Source organism: Phalaenopsis equestris, unplaced genomic scaffold, assembly GCF_001263595.1.
Source record: "Phalaenopsis equestris unplaced genomic scaffold, ASM126359v1 Scaffold000304, whole genome shotgun sequence".
NCBI lineage: Eukaryota > Viridiplantae > Streptophyta > Magnoliopsida > Asparagales > Orchidaceae > Phalaenopsis > Phalaenopsis equestris.
In genome coordinates this window covers 242,548-262,145 of record NW_018164746.1, presented here as the reverse complement: position 1 = coordinate 262,145, position 19,598 = coordinate 242,548, and the positions used below count along the sequence as shown (strand labels likewise).

General features: G+C 35.4%; 1 protein-coding gene across 1 annotated transcript in view; it reads left to right on the top strand.

The window, feature by feature from the left end:
- Positions 1-19,598, top strand: part of LOC110025577 (N-terminal acetyltransferase B complex auxiliary subunit NAA25) — a 117,022-nt gene that overhangs the window by 24,388 nt on the left and 73,036 nt on the right. Inside the window, exons 7-9 of the mRNA XM_020726132.1 lie at positions 33-103; positions 1,247-1,394; positions 1,507-1,679. Of these exons, the coding sequence (XP_020581791.1) occupies positions 33-103; positions 1,247-1,394; positions 1,507-1,679 (392 nt within the window). The remainder of the gene's footprint in view (positions 1-32; positions 104-1,246; positions 1,395-1,506; positions 1,680-19,598) is intronic.

The window sequence follows — 19,598 nt, the reverse complement described above, 5'->3', positions numbered from 1 at the left end:
TCTTATAGCTGTTTATGACATCAAGTTGACAGGGTAGGCTTCTTGCTCGTGCATGCAACTATGCTGCTGCCTCTGAGATTTACCAAAAGATCCTAGAATCACGGTAAGTATGTTATGTCAATAGCTACTGCTAATAAAAATATCATTTGATTCTTGAGAAATTTTGTTTGTTTATGGGGCACGTAAAGGTTTCTAAATATTAATACATGTGCTTTGCTATTGTGGTGATCATTACTTATATTACTATATAAGAACTGTAGAAATTTATGCTGCCTTTTGTAGGTATGGGCTAGACATTACATTTATTCTGAACCCTAACACAGTCTACCATTTTCTACTTGGATGTTAATTTTTTTATCTTTTTGTTATTGTTATACTAAGGATTCTTCCCCCAATTCTTTCCTATAAATCTGTCTATTTTCACAATGCAGGTTCTTAATATCTACGAATGAGATGCAAGCTTTTGTTTAGATTAATGATATCATCTGTAAATAAAACTTCCAATTTGTGGTTTAGATGCAATATAGCTTTAATTGCGCTGAAGATCTTCATTATCCACTGTTATGCGTGACTATTAGCCATATATATTTCTACATCCACATATATGTTTAGTAATTAGGTGGATTATTTCCTTTTGTCAGTTTATTTGTGAAGTGTGCAAATTGGAGTGTAGTTGGCTGGGGAATGACATGCAACACTTTACAAATGCATATGCAGGATGTGGAGGAGAATGTGGTGGTGGGCTATACTTTATTAATATCGTTGTTGGAACAGTAGTTATTGAGCCTAAGGTAGTAGATAATATATTAATTTGCTGCGGTTCTTATCCTAAATAGCTGCAGATTTAACTATTTGAAGGTAGACTTGGTTAAAAATGTTAGGATGGAGGGTCGGGTGTAGATAATTTGGCTAGAAGTTTTCAAATTAACTCCACATACTATTCTTAATTGGAATGAAAATGAAAGTTGGTACTCCAACTGGTTTTGTTACCCAAATGTAAATTAAATTTCTAATTGTATTTCTAATTCGCTTCCATTTCTTTGATCAAATTATAATCTACTTAGTTGTTACGCCATTTTAATTAGATATTTACATTATTTCACATATTTTCAATATATTATTGTGTGTTTTTTAGAGTGAATTAATGAGCTTTGTTTATAACGTATCTCTATTGGTCACCAACATTTGTGCTGTAGATGTATTTTTTTTCACATTATTTTGCTTGTGATAGTTTTTTAATGGGCAGTCCCGATGATTGGGGTTCATTCCTCAATTACTTGGGCTGTTTGTTAGGGACTGATTTCAGTTGGTCAACAAGCACATCTAGCCAACTATGTTCATCAGATAATGTTGATTTTCAAGGCTTCGAATCAACCAATCTTTCCCTGGAAGTGGTAACTTTCTGTTTTGTTATTTGATCTTTTTGTGACTAAATAAATCTAAACACTTTTTGTAGCAATAATGGTGATTACTGTCTTAAAATGGAACTTTATTTTAATTCTGCAGTTTGATTCACGCATACAAAATGCATTGTCTTTTGTGCAAAAGATGCAAATGGAAGTTCATGATGGTCTTGCTAGATGCCCTTACTTGGCATCCATTGAAATAGGAAGGCAATGCTGCCTTAGGGGAAAAGCAGATGCCATGCTGTTGGAAGCTTTGTTAAATTACTTCCGCAGGTTCTTTTCTCATGTGTCCTCCTCCTTTTTATATTGGCTAAGTTTCTAACCTAGCAGCATAGTTACAGAGGACCCTTACCAGTTTCATTCCATTTCTTAGCATATGCACTTCTTGTAACTCTTCTAGTTGTGAAATAAAATATACCTCTCTAACTTAATGGAACATGTTTTCTTTAGTATTCAATTTTTGTTTTTTTGATCAACATTAAAGAAGAACTGTAACGACATAATGTCATGACCCGACCTGAGACTTAGAATTAAGTAAGGCCGGAATCGATGGTCGGATGGTAGAAAATTTATTTTGTTTATATTCATTTTTTGTAATTAACATTTAACAAATAAAAGAGCCATTATAATAAAAAATATAAAGTAATATAGTTAAATTTACCTCATTTTTGATTTTCTGCGTCTTTTATAAACTTTTTTTCTTCAATGGCTCATCTTATAATAACTAACACTTAATTAAAATTAATTTAATAAATAATTTATATAAATATTATTATTAGCTCTACTCACCTTGTATGCTCGGCTCCTCCCTTGCTCACATGAAAACATTCAAGGCTACTATCTCATACAAACATGAGCTTTCTCTCTAATGCATGCACGGTTTGCCTCCTCCCCCTTTCTCCTTCTGCGCACAGGATGCACGCACAAACCTTCTCCCCCGCATTGGAGCCCCTCTCCTACAAGCCAAGCTGCTTGAAATGGCTCTACACCTACACACGAGAGCACCCTCCTCTCTGAAATTTGGCTAAGATTTTGTCCGGTTTCTTCCTCATCCTCCACACTCGGTGTTGACATCTTCACTTTGTGGAGAGCACATACACTTGCCCTAGATGCACGTCCGTCATCTTCCTCCTTTATGCTAGAGCCCGCAGTGTTCCTAATGGAATTGAATCTCCAGGCATGAATCCTCTTGCTATCAATCTGTCAGACTCTCCTTTTTCTTTCTCCTCCTTCTCCTGCTATCAATCTGTCAGACTCTCCTTTTTCTTTCTCTATGTCTGTCTCTCGATCACACATGTAATTACCATCGGTTTGAATGAAATGTTCGATACCTAAGAACCTAATTGAGACGCGATTGGTTACAATCGTCATAGATGAATTAAAAATTTATTTATTTTGTTTTATTTTATTTTATTTTTATTGATTATTACACTTAAATTTTTCGAGCTGCATAGAAACTCAACAACTCAACCCTAGAACAAATAATATAATAGCAAAAGCATAAAATTGCAAAATTAGTTTAAATTAAGTGAAATTTCTTAGCTAGCATTTAACACTATCAATAATCTTATTTATTTGCTAACAAGAAATTTTAGATAGCTTGTTGCTGATGGTGGTGACTATGAAATAAAATTATATTTTATTTTAAGAATGTTATTAAGACATTCTTTGAAGATAAACACTTCTTAATTCACCTGTGGTATTAAGACATTTCTAGATTTCTGTTTATGCTATTTTTTAACTTACTGTTGTTTTTGTCCAGTTATATGGTATTGGACCACTTTATTATAGCTCTTTCTAAACATTGTTCCTAGTTATCATAACTAACTTTCTCTTACCTATTTGGGTAATTTATAAATCCTTTTTATTTCTTCATTTCTTGTTGTGATTGCTACATGTGATATTGACTCAGGTTTATGGAGCTTTTTCCACACTTATATTCATGATATCTTTGATCTCTAGTTTTATTATTGCCTATTTCTTTCGCATTCATTCTTTCTTTGTACCTATTTGTCTTGTCCTTTGCTCTGGTTGTGTGTGTCCAAACCTCTTCAGTCGATTTTTTAGCTGTGATATCCCATAAAATCACTTGTATAACAAGAAAAATGCTAGCTAGCTTGAAAGCTCTGGGCAAATTCAATATTAGAATTGGCCTTGTTAGGATGAATATGAAACTGTCAAATCTTCTTAGCTTGCTTGATCCGACCCATTTAATATTTATTCTATCTTGTGCTGGTAGAGAAAACTATCCTTGGATAAATATAGCCTTTGCCAATTAGAATGCGATCTTTTTTAGAAGCATGTTATCTCCTTTTGTTTTCTTTAGAAGGTCCTTTATGTCGCTTGTTTGGGTAGAGAAGCCCTAACCATAGATCAAAAAGCCATTGGCATCATTAGAAGGCCATTATTTTGTTTTTATTTTGATATAGATATTTTAATCCTAGCCAGCAATTTTCTTAGCCACTTTAGAAGGTTGCCAACTCTTTTTGCTAGTCTAATTGGGAGCCCTAAATATCTTTCAAGTTGATGCTACCTTGATCCCCTTTTATTCTCTTTTTGTCTCTCTCTCCATCTCGCTACCCTTTCTTATAATAAAATTTCATTTGAGCTCTAAAAATATCTGCTCTGTTTTTCTAAGAGAGTTTTATTATGGTTTTGATATAAAGTTCAACAAAGTTGATTAGATTTCTAAATAAGACACGACCTAGTGATTTTGATATTATTTTGTGATGATTTTCTAATATTATTTCATATTTTCTTTAGGTGGTTACCTCATTCAGTAAGGAGAGAGAACTTTGGATTAAGGCTAATCATTAGGTGTTGAGAGTTTATAGCCTATAGTAGTATTTTGGTTTTAGGTTAAGAAATTTAACATTTTTAGCTAGCAGGGAGAATGTTGATAAACTTGACGAAGATCTCATGATTATATTGTTATGATTTGTCATGGAACATATTTTAATAAATGGAGATAATCTACTCAACCTCACTTTAAGATTATTATAAGTAGTCATAAGTTGCCCCGTCTTGGGGGATATTATAGATATGGGATAGATGTTTGTTTTAGGCGATAGAATTAAGTTGATCTTAGCTAATAGCGAATTTTATCTTATTAGGTGCAATCTATGGTTCACAAGGGGTTGGTAGAGCAATCGGAAAATATTTGGGCATTGGTTGCATGTTGGGTGAGAGGAGTGAATCAAATAATAATAAAAATAAAATTAAATTATTAAATTATTTTGCAATTTATGATCATATTTGTGTTGTTTTTGGCAAGAACTTCTATAGAAGAAGAGATGAAACAAAATTCAAGAATTTTCAAGGTAGTGTCACAACCTGGCCTGAGAGGTTGGAATTACCAAGGCAGAAAGTATCGGTTGGACGTGAAAAATATTTTACTTTATTTCATTTCTGCTAAGATAATGCTTAGTAGGAATATTAGTGAGGTAACCAAGAATAGAACAATGAAAAATTATGCTATTCATAAGTGTGTTTATAAATGTAAGAGGATCATTCAAAATTATATATTGATTATGCTGAAAATGTGGTACAACTGTAGATTTTGAACGCCCCTCTTTGATTTATAAATTCTGCCTTTAAACTGAGGTTTTAAGGAATTCTTCAGAGGAGTAATTGTTTTCCAATTTTGTTTTAACTGGAAGCAAAATTTGGTTTTATAAAGAATCAACCTTTGAGGATGGGGAGATGAAACCAGAGTTAGGTTAAACAACAACGAAAAAATAGGCTATTATTGTTGAATTCAAAATATGTAAACATAATCTCACAAAAGAAAATAGAAATAACAATAAGCACGACACAACAAACTCAAACTAGGCTGGATCTCGTGGTGGGGGTGGTGATCCCTTAGAGTTTGGACCTCCAGAGAGGTAAGAAAAAAGGGCGGTTGGAAGGCAGGATGGTGGAGCGACAGCAAGGGGACGATGGTGGTAGCAATTGGGAGGTGAGAAACTACCTGAACAATGAGACAACGATTGTCCTGGGCGGTGGCAGCAAGAGTGAGGGGCTGGACAACGGGTAAACAATAACATGAAAGATTGGCGGGGTTGTGACATCGAACGTGGAGGGCAAAGACAACGATACCTATGAAGTAGAAGGCGGTAACAGTAGCGCCAACGAAGGGAGGAATGAGTTGGAGGGTTGAAAAGTCTGGGATGAATACTCCCGTGAGAACAAGTTATAGCCGGTGCACAACTCGATCCCTTAAAGGGAGATCACCTCCTCAGACGAGCTTGAGTCGGAGCACCACCCTCCATTGGATGTAATCTAGAAGAGAGAAAGAGGACGTTGAAGGATGTCCCGATAGAATTCATATGACAAAACTCATAGCCTAAAGACAAGAATCAAATATCTATGTAATTAGCATTGAGTCCACTATTGAAAGGAGGTGCAAAATCTTCTTAAGGTCAACCCTTAATTCGCTATTTTGAACTAGTCCCAAGTTGCTAGGAAGCTTCCCATCTGGTCCAGGTTGCAAAATTGGTTTGTTGTACTGTAAAAGATAACGCGTAGACGTCTCTTTGGGTAGCTTATGCATCAATCTCTCAGGATTAGAAGAGCTTCGATCTCTTCTATCAAAACTTCTATTTCCTTATAGTAGTTTGGTCAACCCCATTGATGGTAGAGGAGATGTTGCAAGCTCCCGGTATGTCAACTTGTAGACGTCATTCAAGAACATTTCTTGATAGAATAAGTATCCATCCTCTTTTGACACAACTTGATCCGATTCTACATATTGTTCTAGATTCTGACAAGCCAAATTTTGAGCAAGTAAATCTATCATCTGCTTCTCCCACTTCTCCTTTGCTGGATGTATTTGATAAATAAGTTTGTATGGAGGAATGAAATATGAAACTACATCTATGGCAAACTGGGCTACACTGAAGTATAGCCACTCAGGAGAGGTCTCTTCTTATTCTCTAGAAGGACTTGGATTCCATTGTAGGACGTTCCTTCCTACAAAGCTCCTGAGGTGATTTCCAACATTGTGGGTTATCTATCATGGCTTATCATTTGTCGGTGGGTATACTGTTGAAATGATTTTAATACCCAAAAAACTTCATAAAGTCTTCCAAAAGTGGCGTTAATGAGTCTCGTCTCTGACATGTTGAACCTCTCTCAGTAGGGGTAACTCAGAAAGTAGATAATATATCTGAAAAGTTTGAAATTCTCTTATATGGGATTGCCATATGTATGGCATCGATTCCTCGAATTCAAGACCATTTTGGGCAACCACTATTAATTCTGTTGGAGTATCTCTCATGGGCTCATTTTGAATTACATACATCTCTCCCACATTAGTTGAAAGCTGGTATTCCTGTTTTGTGTCTTCACATTCTTTATTGTTTACTTTGTCATTGCCTATATTAGGGCGAAGAAAAACGAGTAACGACACAAATCCAGAAGAACACAGAGATTTAACGTGGTTCGACAAAGATGCCTACGTCCTCGGGAGCAGAGCGACGATTCCTTTCAATATTCAGAAAAGGGTTACAGAATAGAGGATCCAACTCTCTCAAAGACCTAGGATTACAAACAGATCTATTTGTAATCCTAGAGTAAGCCCTACAATACAATATGTAATTCTCAAATTACCCCTGTACCGTATAGCCCCAACCCATATAACATAACTTCCCGATTTGGACAGATACTTTCGCTCCACTCCGCTCCGCTTCGTTCCAGCGTCTGTCCCTATATGGTATATGAGCCATACCATAACAAATTTCCACCTTGGCGAATATCCAGCCCCTTAGGAGAAAAGATACCTGGGAGTTACACCTGCACTAATATGGTTTAGGCCATCATGCTTCTGCTGCGCCCTCGCTGATCTCAACCCACTAAATTTCAAGAGACACATCTCTTCAATTCCAAGAGACATCTCTTCATTCCAAGAGACTCCAAATCCTGATATTATGAGTCATACCTAACAATTCTCCACCTTGGCGAATATCCAACATTTTAGGAGAAAATCTCCACATTGCGAATATTCAATCCCTTAGGAGAAAAAATCTCCACCTTGCGAATATCCTGCTCTTTAGGAGAAAATCTCCACTTTGCGAATATCCAGCCCCTTAGGAGAAATATCTCCACCTTGCGAATATCCTGTCCCTTAGGAGAAAATCTCCACCTTGCGAATATCCAGCCCCTTAGGAGAAATATATTATGGAGTTTCTTATGCATAAATGTGGGTTGAAGCACTGCACTCTTCCTGTTTGCGCCAGCACCTCGACTAAACTGCCGTCCCGTGAGCGAAACCCTTCGCGAAACCACTGTTCGAGAATAATCGTGCCTGCTTGCTCGTCAGCACCCTACCGAACTCCACCTGTCGCAACTCCTGCGACGAACTTCCAAACTCCGTTGGTCGAACAACACCAAATTCCTCTGTTCTCAAACGCTCATGTTCGCGTTAACTGCACACAAACTCATGTTCGTTAACTCCACCTTGTCTAATGCCGCGAAGTTTCATGAACTGTCGCGCCTCGAAGTCGCGACACTGCCTCTACCGCGAACTCCCTAAAGCATAACTCGCCGAACTGCCGCAACCCTTTATCCAAACTGCTTCGCACCTGTTTGCGAGCCCGTCAACCTTGCGAACAATCTGCAAAATTTTATATTCTTCTACGTCGTAGCCAAGATTTCTTTTCTCCAGCCAATGAAATTCAGAAAATACTTCCAAATTTTCTTCTCCGCAAGATTCCTTGTTGCGTTCTCGCGAGCCCGTCCGCCTTGCGAACAATTTTGATCCTGAAACAAAACTTTTCTGCAAAAAATTCCTCTGCAAAAATCCTTGCTTAGACCTCCTTTTTTTTTGTTTTTTTTTTTTGAAAAAAAGGAGGAAAAAAAAAAATTAAAATTCAAGCAAAAGAAAAAAAAATTTCCTCTCCGCCTCCAAGAAAAAAAAAAAAATATTTCCTTTATTTCTTCTCCGTATTCAGCAAAGAAAATCCTTAATTAAATTTGCTTAATTTGAAAACTTTCCTTTAATTAAGCAAAATTCAAAAAAACTTCCCTGTAATTTAAATTTCGGCTTCTTGCAGCAAATGGAAATTACTTAATTCCCTCTAACTTCCTTCCAGCAAAGGAAAATCGGAGGGGAAAATTCCTCTAGATTTCTTCACTTTTCCAGTTTAGGAATATAATATTCCTGTGTCTTTTCTTTCCAAGGAATCCATGGCAATTCCTTACTTTCCAAGGAATTAATTATTCCTTCTAACAAAGAAAAAATTGCGACTGTCCTTTTCCTCCAGCCAAATTCTCCAGCACCTCCGCGCAGGGAAGGAAAGGACCGAACTCCTTTCCGCAAAGGGCTCCTCAGCCTTCTCCGCAAGTGCGCCGAAGCCTCTGCGGTTCTCTCCCGGCGTTCCTTTGCTTCCCGCGAGCAGTGCTGCTCCTCGTGTGCTTCTATCCTTCCGCTCTCCTGGTCCGAACTGGCTCCCGCGATTCTTTCTCCCGAGCCGCGTCCTCCTAAGCCGGACAATCCCCCCAGCCGCGAAGGTCTCTGTCGCGATCCGCTTCCTTGAGCCGCGCCGCGATCGCAGAACTAAATCTCGCCGCCGAACTTCTTCTTGCGCCGATGAGAATTTCCTTCCCATGCTTAGCGAGATAGATCGTTCCCATGGTTGTGCAATCTCAATATGCTCATGCCCAAATCCATGCCATTTGAAATTCTTCGTGACTTGGATAAATTTGGAAATGTTAATTGATTCTACGTGTTATCCACCTTGAACTAGTGTCTCCACAAACTGGGTTAGCTTGGATGTTTTGCTAGGTGTACTCTTACTTGATCTTGTGGTTGAACTCTACCTGTAATATGTGGTCTTCATTCGGGGATGTTGCTGTAACTGGTGAGACATTACACACATATCTTGCCTATATTGTAGGTAGGTACTAGCGGTACATTTTTCTTATCTCTTGGAATAGATAATAATTTTACCCTTCTCTTCGCACCGTCAAAGAATTTTCAAGTTCGCCCACCATTGAGATGCACTTGTTCTTAACTTGTTGGTTGCTAGTTTCACCATTTCGTCTGATGGGTCATCCTGACACTCAAATTTTAATGTCCAGAGCAAGTTCATTGTGGTTGTCAAAATATGACATCCACATTTACATCAAAATTTTGGTTTCTTCAATATTTCATGCCAAATTTTTGGAGTAGTGGTTCATCATCTTAGGGATCAAATGAAATTTTCTAGATGGTCTCCCCTTAAAGGCAACGTCGCTCTATTACAGTTGGGGGATTTTTCACTGTATATTCTTTCTAGAAGTCTCTTTTGCACCTTTTTTTGCAGATTTCTCATAAGTGGCATCATGTCCTTTTTTCCCAACTAGGTGTTCAACAATTATCTCCTCGGTGGTGGCTAGGATTTGAGTTTTGGTTGGGTGGATGCTTGTGGCGAAAGAATTTTTTTAGGGGCTGATTTGGAAAATCGGCCAAGGGAAGGGTTTTTGGGTGGTGATAGAGTTGGGTATTGGTGAATGCTTGAAACCCTATAATAGGACTAGGGTTAGACTAACTCTAATATCAAATGATATCAAAATTAACCTAAACAATAACGAAAAATGTATTATTGTTGAATTTAAATAGGGAAATGCAACTCACAAATGGAAATAGAAATAACAACAAGCATGGAAACAAACAAATTAGGGTGGATCTCGGTGTGGGGTAGTGATTGGTGAGGGTTTGGACGTTCGGTGAGGTAGCAAAAAGGCGGTTGGAAGGCAGCATGGTGGAGCGGCAGCAAGGGGATGATGGTGGCAACAAAGGGGAGGTGATAAACTAGTTGAACGGTGAGACAACAGGCTGTCCTGGGTGGTGGTAGCAAAAGCGAGGGGTTGGACAACGGGTATACAATAGGGAATGTGCTGTCTTCGACTGTAGAAGTGATATAATATGGTCAGACAACGGTAAAACATCAGGGCGAGAGATATTTGGGTGGCGAAAGCAAAAGGTGGAGGGCTGAAACTGTGATGGAGGGTGGGGAAGGTGTTGTTGGGGCTCGGAACTACAAGAAACAATAATAGGGAGCCAGTTCAGCATGGCTGCAACAATAGAGGGCGGTGTTGACCTCATTTTTGAGGTCATTTCTTTTTCTAGGATCCTAGGATCTAGCTCTAGGAGTTCCTACTGACCGTCTTAGAAAACTAGAATTGGGACCCACTCTTTTAGAAAGTTTAACCACTTCTTATTTTCTTTTGATGTCTAGCATTTTTGGCACAAGATCATCGTCTTATAGACAAACGGCTATGAGCTATTTTGTGAAGACTCAAGGGAAAAATTCCTAATTTTATGGACAAACGGTTATGAACTATTTTGTGAAGACTCAAGGGAAAAATTCCTAATAGGACTCCAAGCCTTAAGAAAAACATCGTCACGACTTTTTTGTCACATACACACATCAAATGCACAAAATTCACAAAATTGCAAGAAATCGGACTTCAATTAAGCCCATAGGACGGATGAAAATGCTAATTTCTCCGGATGGCCTTCGACGACAAAATGAACTGCGCCAACACGTCCGGGACACCAATTTTGGTAGGAAAGGACACCCATATTGCCATATCTTCGACACGAGAAAATTGGCACGCAAATCGATGAATTTGTCAAAACGACTTTCGACGGCGAAACGGACTGTGCCAGCGTGTCCAGAACGTCAAAATTACTTAAAAGGGGTGTCCAATTTGCAATTATTTTACACGAATTAAAATGTGCAAATCAAATTTTTACTTTAAAAATTAAGTATTTTCATACTTATATTTTTAATTATATAATATTTATAAAACCCTAATATCTATTTCCCATTCTCCTGGCACGATGAAATTCTCCATCTTGCGCTCGACTCAATCCCGCGACTGCTCGGGTGTGCCGTGCCCTAGCTCCCGCGATTTCATTTGCACACTTCTCTTCCTCGAGGCTGAGCGTTCTCGTCATTTATGGTGTCGATTCCTTTCTCTCGCTCGATTTGTAGGTTAGGGCGGCAAACGATCGACATTTATTTTTCTTTTCTTTGCCTTTTGGCTTCCTGAGGATAGTTAGTGGCTGTGTGAGTAAGGGTGAGAAGTTTTCTTTTGCTAACAAAAAAAAAGGGAGAGTGTTCTTGAGAGAGGAGTTCTTTAGAAAAAATTCGGCATCTGCTTTCTTCCTCTTTCACGGTTAGCATACGGATCGATCCTTTTTGTTCGAAAGAAGTTTTACTTCCTCTCCGTCGTTCAAGGGATTTGCAGCTTGCAGAATTTCAAAAAAAAAATCGAGAAAGCTTTTGCATGAAGCTTTTAGGAGAAATTTCTGTTGTGCTTTCTTCAATCTTATTTTAGTGCTTTGCTTTAAGTCTACACTAAAGAGGTATTCTTCTTCTCTCCTCTACTTTATATTATTTCGAATGACATGAAATCTGGAAGCGTTTTATAAATTGGAAAAACATGTTTGGGCTTACTTTTGTTTCTATTTGCTGCCCCTGTTGTTGAAGCATATGCTGGAATCTTCCTAATGCTGGAAATTATATTTGAGGGCTTATCTTAGCTTAATTTGTTGCCCTCCGTTGTTGGAACATATGTTGGAATCTTCCTAATGCTGGAAATTATATTTGAGGGCTTATCTTAGCTTAATTTGTTGCCCTCCGTTGTTGGAACATATGTTGGAATCTTCCTAATGCTCGAAATTATATTTGAGGGCTTATCTTAGCTTAATTTGTTGCCCTCCGTTGTTGGAACATATGTTGGAATCTTCCTAATGCTCGAAATTATATTTGAGGGCTTATCTTAGCTTAATTTGTTGCCCTCCGTTGTTGGAACATATGTTGGAATCTTCCTAATGCTCGAAATTATATTTGAGGGCTTATCTTAGCTTAATTTGTTGCCCTCCGTTGTTGGAACATATGTTGGAATCTTCCTAATGCTCGAAATTATATTTGAGGGCTTATCTTAGCTTAATTTGTTGCCCTCCGTTGTTGGAACATATGTTGGAATCTTCCTAATGCTCGAAATTATATTTGAGGGCTTATCTTAGCTTAATTTGTTGCCCTCCGTTGTTGGAACATATGTTGGAATCTTCCCTCTTCTTTCAGCATGTTATATTGTCTTTTCTCTTTACTGTACAGTGCATTGTTACTTTTCTTTCACACTGCATGTTTAGTTATTTTGATACACTATGCCTTAGTTTAGGATAACCTAGTGGTTAGAAGCATTTTCAAAACTAAAACTAAACCAGGAGGTGCTACTACGAAGAGTTTGAAGCGAACATCGTGGACAACGCGACGAGGAATAATTTCCAGGTGAATCTGCAGCAGCAAAACATCTTCTCATCACATAAACATTTTCACAATACTATACACTTTCTTTATTTTAAATAACAACCCATAGGATCACTCTTTAGGTTTTCTGTACAACTCTGTTGTACAATTATAAGTCCTAACGTTTTAGGATTCTGAGGTTACCGTACGGTACGGTGTAAATCCTCCTATCTTTTAGGCTATTTACATAGTCCGATATTGTGAAAACATAAGTCATAAATTCTAAATAATTTGCAGGATTGAAATATCAAATAAACATCATTTCAAAGACATAAAACCAAACAATAGGATAGTTGGGAGGTCACCGGGGTTTTTCCTAGATCCGTGATATCCCTTACTTTTCTTCCATTTGAGTTCCTTAAATAATTGTTCCTATTTTGAGCCATTCCCATTTGATTTTTCTATGTCCAATCGTGAAAACCTAAACTTTGAAATCTTGAAAACAAAATCACCTGATCTTAATCGAGAGTTTTCTTAAGTGATTTCAATCATTTAAGATGTAATTAACTATAGGGGCTTGCCTCTATAGGGAACCAGGAACCCAGATAAAATAAACCCTATCTATTTTGTTTTTTTTAGATAGAGGAATTTGTTGGCCTTTTTATAAAAAAATTATTTCGTAGACTAACACGGATGTCACAAATTGTTTAGTCTAGATGATTGAACCCCTATTACAAGTGATATATTTATTCTTCGGGATAAGTGTATTACTTGTGGTATTGTATTAAATCATCTAAACTATTTAAAATGTGAGACTCGTTTGGTCTCATTTATTTTAAAAATTAAAATGTTATTTTTAAAAATATAAAAGGGTTATATTCATATTTAAATTATTTTCAAAATTACAAAATCATCACTTTTTCAAATCACGAATGTTAAAAAAAAATGGCCGACAGGCGGCTAGATAGTGGTAAATGACAACAAGAAAGGTTGGCGAGGCTGTGACAGCGAAGATGGAGGGCAAGGTCAGCGATGACCTTTAAGAGGAAGGCCAAGAGTGACAACAACAAGGGGGGGAATGCGGAGGATGGAAAGTGTGGGATAAATTCCCCCACGGGAACGAGCTACAACCGAAGATCCACTCGATCACTTGAAATGAGATCGCCACCTCAGACGAGCTACAATCGGAGCATCACCAGCACTTGGATACAACCGTAAAAGGGCAAAAGAGGATGCAAACAACTCTCCCGATTGAAATCATATGCCAGAACTCATAACCTAAACACAAAAATCGAATATATACCCTATAGGTCGTTAGGATTGGGCCATCTATTGAAAGTAGGCTCCAAATCCATGTTAGGAAGGTAGACCGACACTCAATTTGCTCTTCTGAACCGGTCTCAGGTCACTAGGAAGCTACCCGTCCGATACAGGTCACAAATTGGTTCGCAGTATTGTCTTAAATAATGCAGAGACAACATTGCAGGTAGCTCCATTGTCTGGAGAGCTCCACAATACCTGCACCTGGTAGATCAAGAGCACGCAAGACCATAGCCGAGCAAGTGAGAGCAAGTGTGGCTTGTAGTGGACAGCTGATGAGGGACTCAAGTGATAGTGAGAAATTAGGTGGAAATTTGATTATTAATGAAATAACAACGATAGTATCCTTACATATTTAACTTAAACTCAGTTTTAGCACATGTTTCAAAACATCCAGCTATATGTAAGGTCAAACAAAATTTTCTTTTTTGTAGTACCACACTTTCAACTCTACGCTCGACCCAACCATACCAAAACAACAATATAGGAAGAAGAAGGATCAGAGTAGGAGGTAGAAGAGCGAAAAATGGCGATTTCTTGTTCTGTCTTGCTTTTTAATTGTTTTACATTGTTATTGCTGTTTATTATTTTTAGAAAACTATGTTCGGTAGAAGCTTTGCGCTTAGTTATAGATTTTGAGGTATTGGTGTCATGAAGTTCGGTATTGTAATTTCTTTTTTGTATTAATTTTTATTATGTCTTAAGTAATTAAGTAATTGATTGTAACTTGGTTAAATATGTGATTAGCATTATTTTAGAATTAAAAAAATTAAATAATTTTTTATGAATTACATTCGCACTAAATTATTATGTAATGAATAATATATTAACTTAATAATAGCTAATTTTTTTTGTGGAGATTAATATTTCTAATGCCATAGTATTCTTTGAACACATGTATACATTGTTGACTTGAATTATGTTTAGTTAATTGATATGTTATAAAACGCAGACATATTATCAATTTTTATAATATAATGAAAATAAGTATCAACTGGATCATAGTACTCAAAAAAAGAATTTTATATTACTCTGAAAAATTTCAATATATAAAAAAATAGAATGATTTTTAAAATCATTTAAATGATAATTATCCGGTAAATTGATCATCTAAAAGAAGATAAAAGATTGAAAAATACTAGACAAACAAAAAAGAAAAATATATAAATGGAAGAATAAAAATAAAAGAGAAAAGATGTTGGAGGCTAAGTATTAAAATAAATCCGTAATCAACATTTATTAAATCTAAATTGATGGTATTGTATTCAGAAGAGAACATCTTAGTTATGATTATTTAGATGATAGATGAAAAAAGTTTATAATAATTTACAAAATAAAAATCATGAAAATCAATTACAAAATCACAAATCACTAAAAAAGTTCAATTTTAGAATGATATTATTTGAAGTAAAAATTTAAATTATTATTAATTCATTATCATTTGTCATTAATATTGATGTATATGAGGTTAGTTTTTATCTAAAAATATATTTAATTTCACTTAATTTTTAAAATAGTTATCATTAAATAAATCAATAATATTCAACAACAACAATAAGCCTTTATCCCACTAAGTGGGGTTGGCTACATGATCCTTTTTCTCTATTGTGTCCTTTTGAGTGTCATAGTTTCATTTAATTCTAATTAATTAAGATCATTTTAATACAGCATGCCTAGCTCTTTTTAGGTATTTCTCTACCTCTTTTAACATAAGTCAAATCTAAAATATCTGCTCTTGTAATCGGATCATCAGATGTTTGACGTTTAATGTGACCAAACCATTAACACAACTCTCTCTGATCTTGTATGCCATTAGAGCTATGTTAACCTTTTCATATTATATATTCGTTTCGCATTTTGTCTGTAAATCCACTCATCCACCTAATCATTCTTATCTCAACAACACTTAGTTTTATGCTTTTCTTTTATAGGCCAAAATTTTGCGCCATAAAGCATTGCTGGTTTCACCACCTTTTTATAAAATTTTTCTTTAAGTCTAAGTGGAACTTTTCTATCACACTATAGGCCCGATGCATTCCTCCACTTCAAAAACATCCAACTTGAATTCTACTAATAACATCCCCTCTATATCACCATCACTTTGAAGATTAGACCTTAGATATTTAAAACTTTAACTTATTTTAATGATTTGATTACCTGTTATTATAACCCTGTCACTAGATCTATTAATATTAAAATTATGTTCTATATATTTAGTTTTAGATCTACTCAAATGAAATTCTTTGTACTCTAAAGTAGACCTCCATAATTCAAAAATTTCATGAACTTTTTCTCTAGTCTTATCCTCAAGAAATGTATCATCAACGAAAAGCATACACCAAAGTACATCCTCTTGTAAATGTCTAGTAAGAGCATCCATAACTAAAACAATAAGATGTGGGCTTAAAGCGAATCCTTGATGTAATCCAATTGAAATAAAAAAAATACTTGATCAATCCTGTATTTGTTTGAACTTAAGTAATAACTATAACATGAATATCTTTAACGACTTGAATATTCCAACACTTTTATTTTTTAGCACTCCAAAAAACTTTTCTTGGAACCTTATCGTAAATTTTTGTTAAATCAATAAAAATCATATGTAGATTCTCCTTACCCTCTCCGTGCTTCTCCATCAAACCTCTCAATAAATGTATAACATCTATAGTAGACTTGTTTGAAATAAATCCAAACTGATTATAAGAAATATTTATATCACGTCTTAACTTATGTTCAATTACTCTCTCTCCCATAACTTTATTTTGTGACAAGTTAACTTAAATCCACTATAATTTGTACTCTTATGCATCCTCTTTTTTCTTAGAAATGAGATCAAAATAGACTACCTTCACTCCTCAAACTTCTTTTTAGTTTTTAAAATAATATTAAAAAGTTATGTTACCCAAGTAATTCCTAAATTACCTAATTATTTACACATTTCTATTTTGATACCATCAGGTACTACTGGTTTTTCAACTTTAATTTTTTTTAAAGCCTTCTTAACTTTTTTTTTACTAATGCGACGATAAAATAAACATTTTATTATTACGAATGATACTAAGATCACTTAACTCGATCATATTTTCAAAAATATTATTGAAAATTATATCAAAATATCTCACCCATCTATATTAAATATCTTCATCTGTAATAACTAAAAAAAGAGGGAAAATTTTTTGAATCGGAGTAAAGAATAACCGTTGCTTTAGTTCGATTATCAGAGTCGAATGGGGGGTTTCTGCGATCCATTACTCATAGCCTTTGGAAAGAACGTGCGAACGAGGGGGGGGGGGGGAAGAGGTTACCAAATTCGTATGTAAGAGGTTGGGGGCTATGATGTTGTGCTCTTGTAGAGGAAGAAGGAAACTCTTGTGCACTAGTTGAATGGCTTCACCATTGTCCTCGTGCGCCACTACTTTGCGAAAGAGGAGGGGACAAGCTTGTGTATTGCGTGGAGAAGCGACGTCGAAGCTCGTGCCCTACCTGTGAAGTTAATTGTGCGTCGAGTCGTATGTAGGAGAAGAGGAAGACGAGGTTAGGTTTCCTGCTGTGCTCGCATGCAGGAAGAAGAGGAGGAAGGGGAGTCGAGGCAATGTGCTGCTCTGTTGGGTTTAGCCAAATTCACGAAGAAGAAGATGAAGAAAAAGAGGGCGGAACTCGCATGCGTTAACTTAAAGAAGGCGGTCGTGAGGCCAGAGCTATAAAACTGAAGCCTAAGGCAAGTCATTTGAATCATTTAAGTTTTAATTATATAATTTTTATTTATTAAATGGGTTATGATAGTCTATGGTTTTAAATTAGGTATTATAGTGGAAGATTTCGAGGGAAAAGGAAGAGTTGGATAACCATAGGATTTTAAGGTGTATTAGGTTTTCATGATGCTTTTTAATGAATTTTTGTGTGTGTGAGTGTTTAAATGAAGATAAAAATTTAATCAGGACCTTAATATAATGATTTCTGATTCAAAGGAGAAGTTGAGGAATGTGGAAGTTAGGAGAAGGATCAACCTGAGCAACTTATAAGCTAAATATTAATAATATATTATTATTAGATCAAATAGTATAATTATTTAAATTAATGTTATTAAATTTTTTATGTAATCAGAAGGTGTAGAAAAATGCTAAATTCTCAAATTTTGAGGAAGACTAAGAACTTGAAGGTTAATAGATGTTAGAGTTTTTTAATCTTTTTTACATCTTTAAATAAGCTAGCTACATTGAAGTCTTTTCATTAAAACAAAATTCTTATAAGTATATGCACATTTTATTGGTTTATGTGCTAGGAAATGAGAAGTAATAAACTTTTTCAGAGGTCTTCTAAGTCGAGGTGAGTAATTATTATTTTATATATATTGAATTTAAAGTTTATTAATAAAGAATTTCTTTAGAGATTTAGAAAATTATTTTATGTTAATATGCATGTTGTAGTTTAAGAATGAAAGGAAAATAAAGGTAAAAAGAAAAAAGAAAGCTTAATATCTTTAAAAGAATATAATTTAAATGAAATGAAATGAAAGTTAAGTATTTAAGTCATACATGATTACACCAGATGATACTGACAGGGGATGCAATGTACCCGTGCACGTTAGAAAAAATGATAAATGTGCGATTTTGGGTGCAATTTGAGGGTATTTTCGGGTACATTTTTGATGGTGTCTTCGAACACATTTTGAGGGTGCATTCGGGCGCATTTTTTAAGATACATTCATGCATGACGGTAATCCTCTGATGACTGTTAAAGAAATTAAAAACGATAAATACTTAAAGTGGAACCGTAAGGGATAAATTTATAGTTTTAATGAAATTAACCACATATTTTCTCAGTCATTCATGCATAGGATAACATATTAGCTTAATGCATATTAATTTATAATCACTTACTAGGTCTTACAACAGAAGTTAAATATTTTTTTTGAAGAGAAGGAAAATTATAAATTGATATGTATGATAGGAGATACTTGGTCTATCAGAGAAAGACTAATGCTGCTAAGTATTTTCTTTTTGATAGTTTATTTGCTTTTTTTGTCGGTTTTTGTTCAACTATTCAATTCTTGGTTAAAATATTGTTTGTGGATGTTGTTGTTGTTGGATGATTTAAATTTATTGTATTTTGTGGATTAGTGGCTTTTTTATATATTAGAAATTGCTGAAAATTTTGAGGAAAGTTAGATGTTAATATTGTACGACTGCATTAACAACTTTAGTTAATTCTAAGCATCGAACTAGATTGTGCAAAATTGTCATTAGAGAATTTACGTTTCATTATGATTTAAAAGAGTCATTATGATGATTAAATTAATTTATAAGTGATATGAATAAAAGATTAAATTGTGTCCGATCATACTTTTCTTATGTTATTTTAGAAATATGGATAATAAAGGAGAAGCTAGAGATGATATTGTAGAAGCTAATGTGTCCGATCATAATTTTACTATAAATGCAAATGCATTTACTGAGATGATGACTGCAATACCGCACTTGATTAAGAATTCTCAAACTCGGGCCAGCTACAGTAGAGGAGTTGAGATGGATAAATACTGAAGTTATTTCAGGATTTGAGACTGTTTTTTTCTGGAGGAGGTTCAATAGATGTTGAAATTAGTTGCTGATAATGGAGAAGATTCTCGATGGAT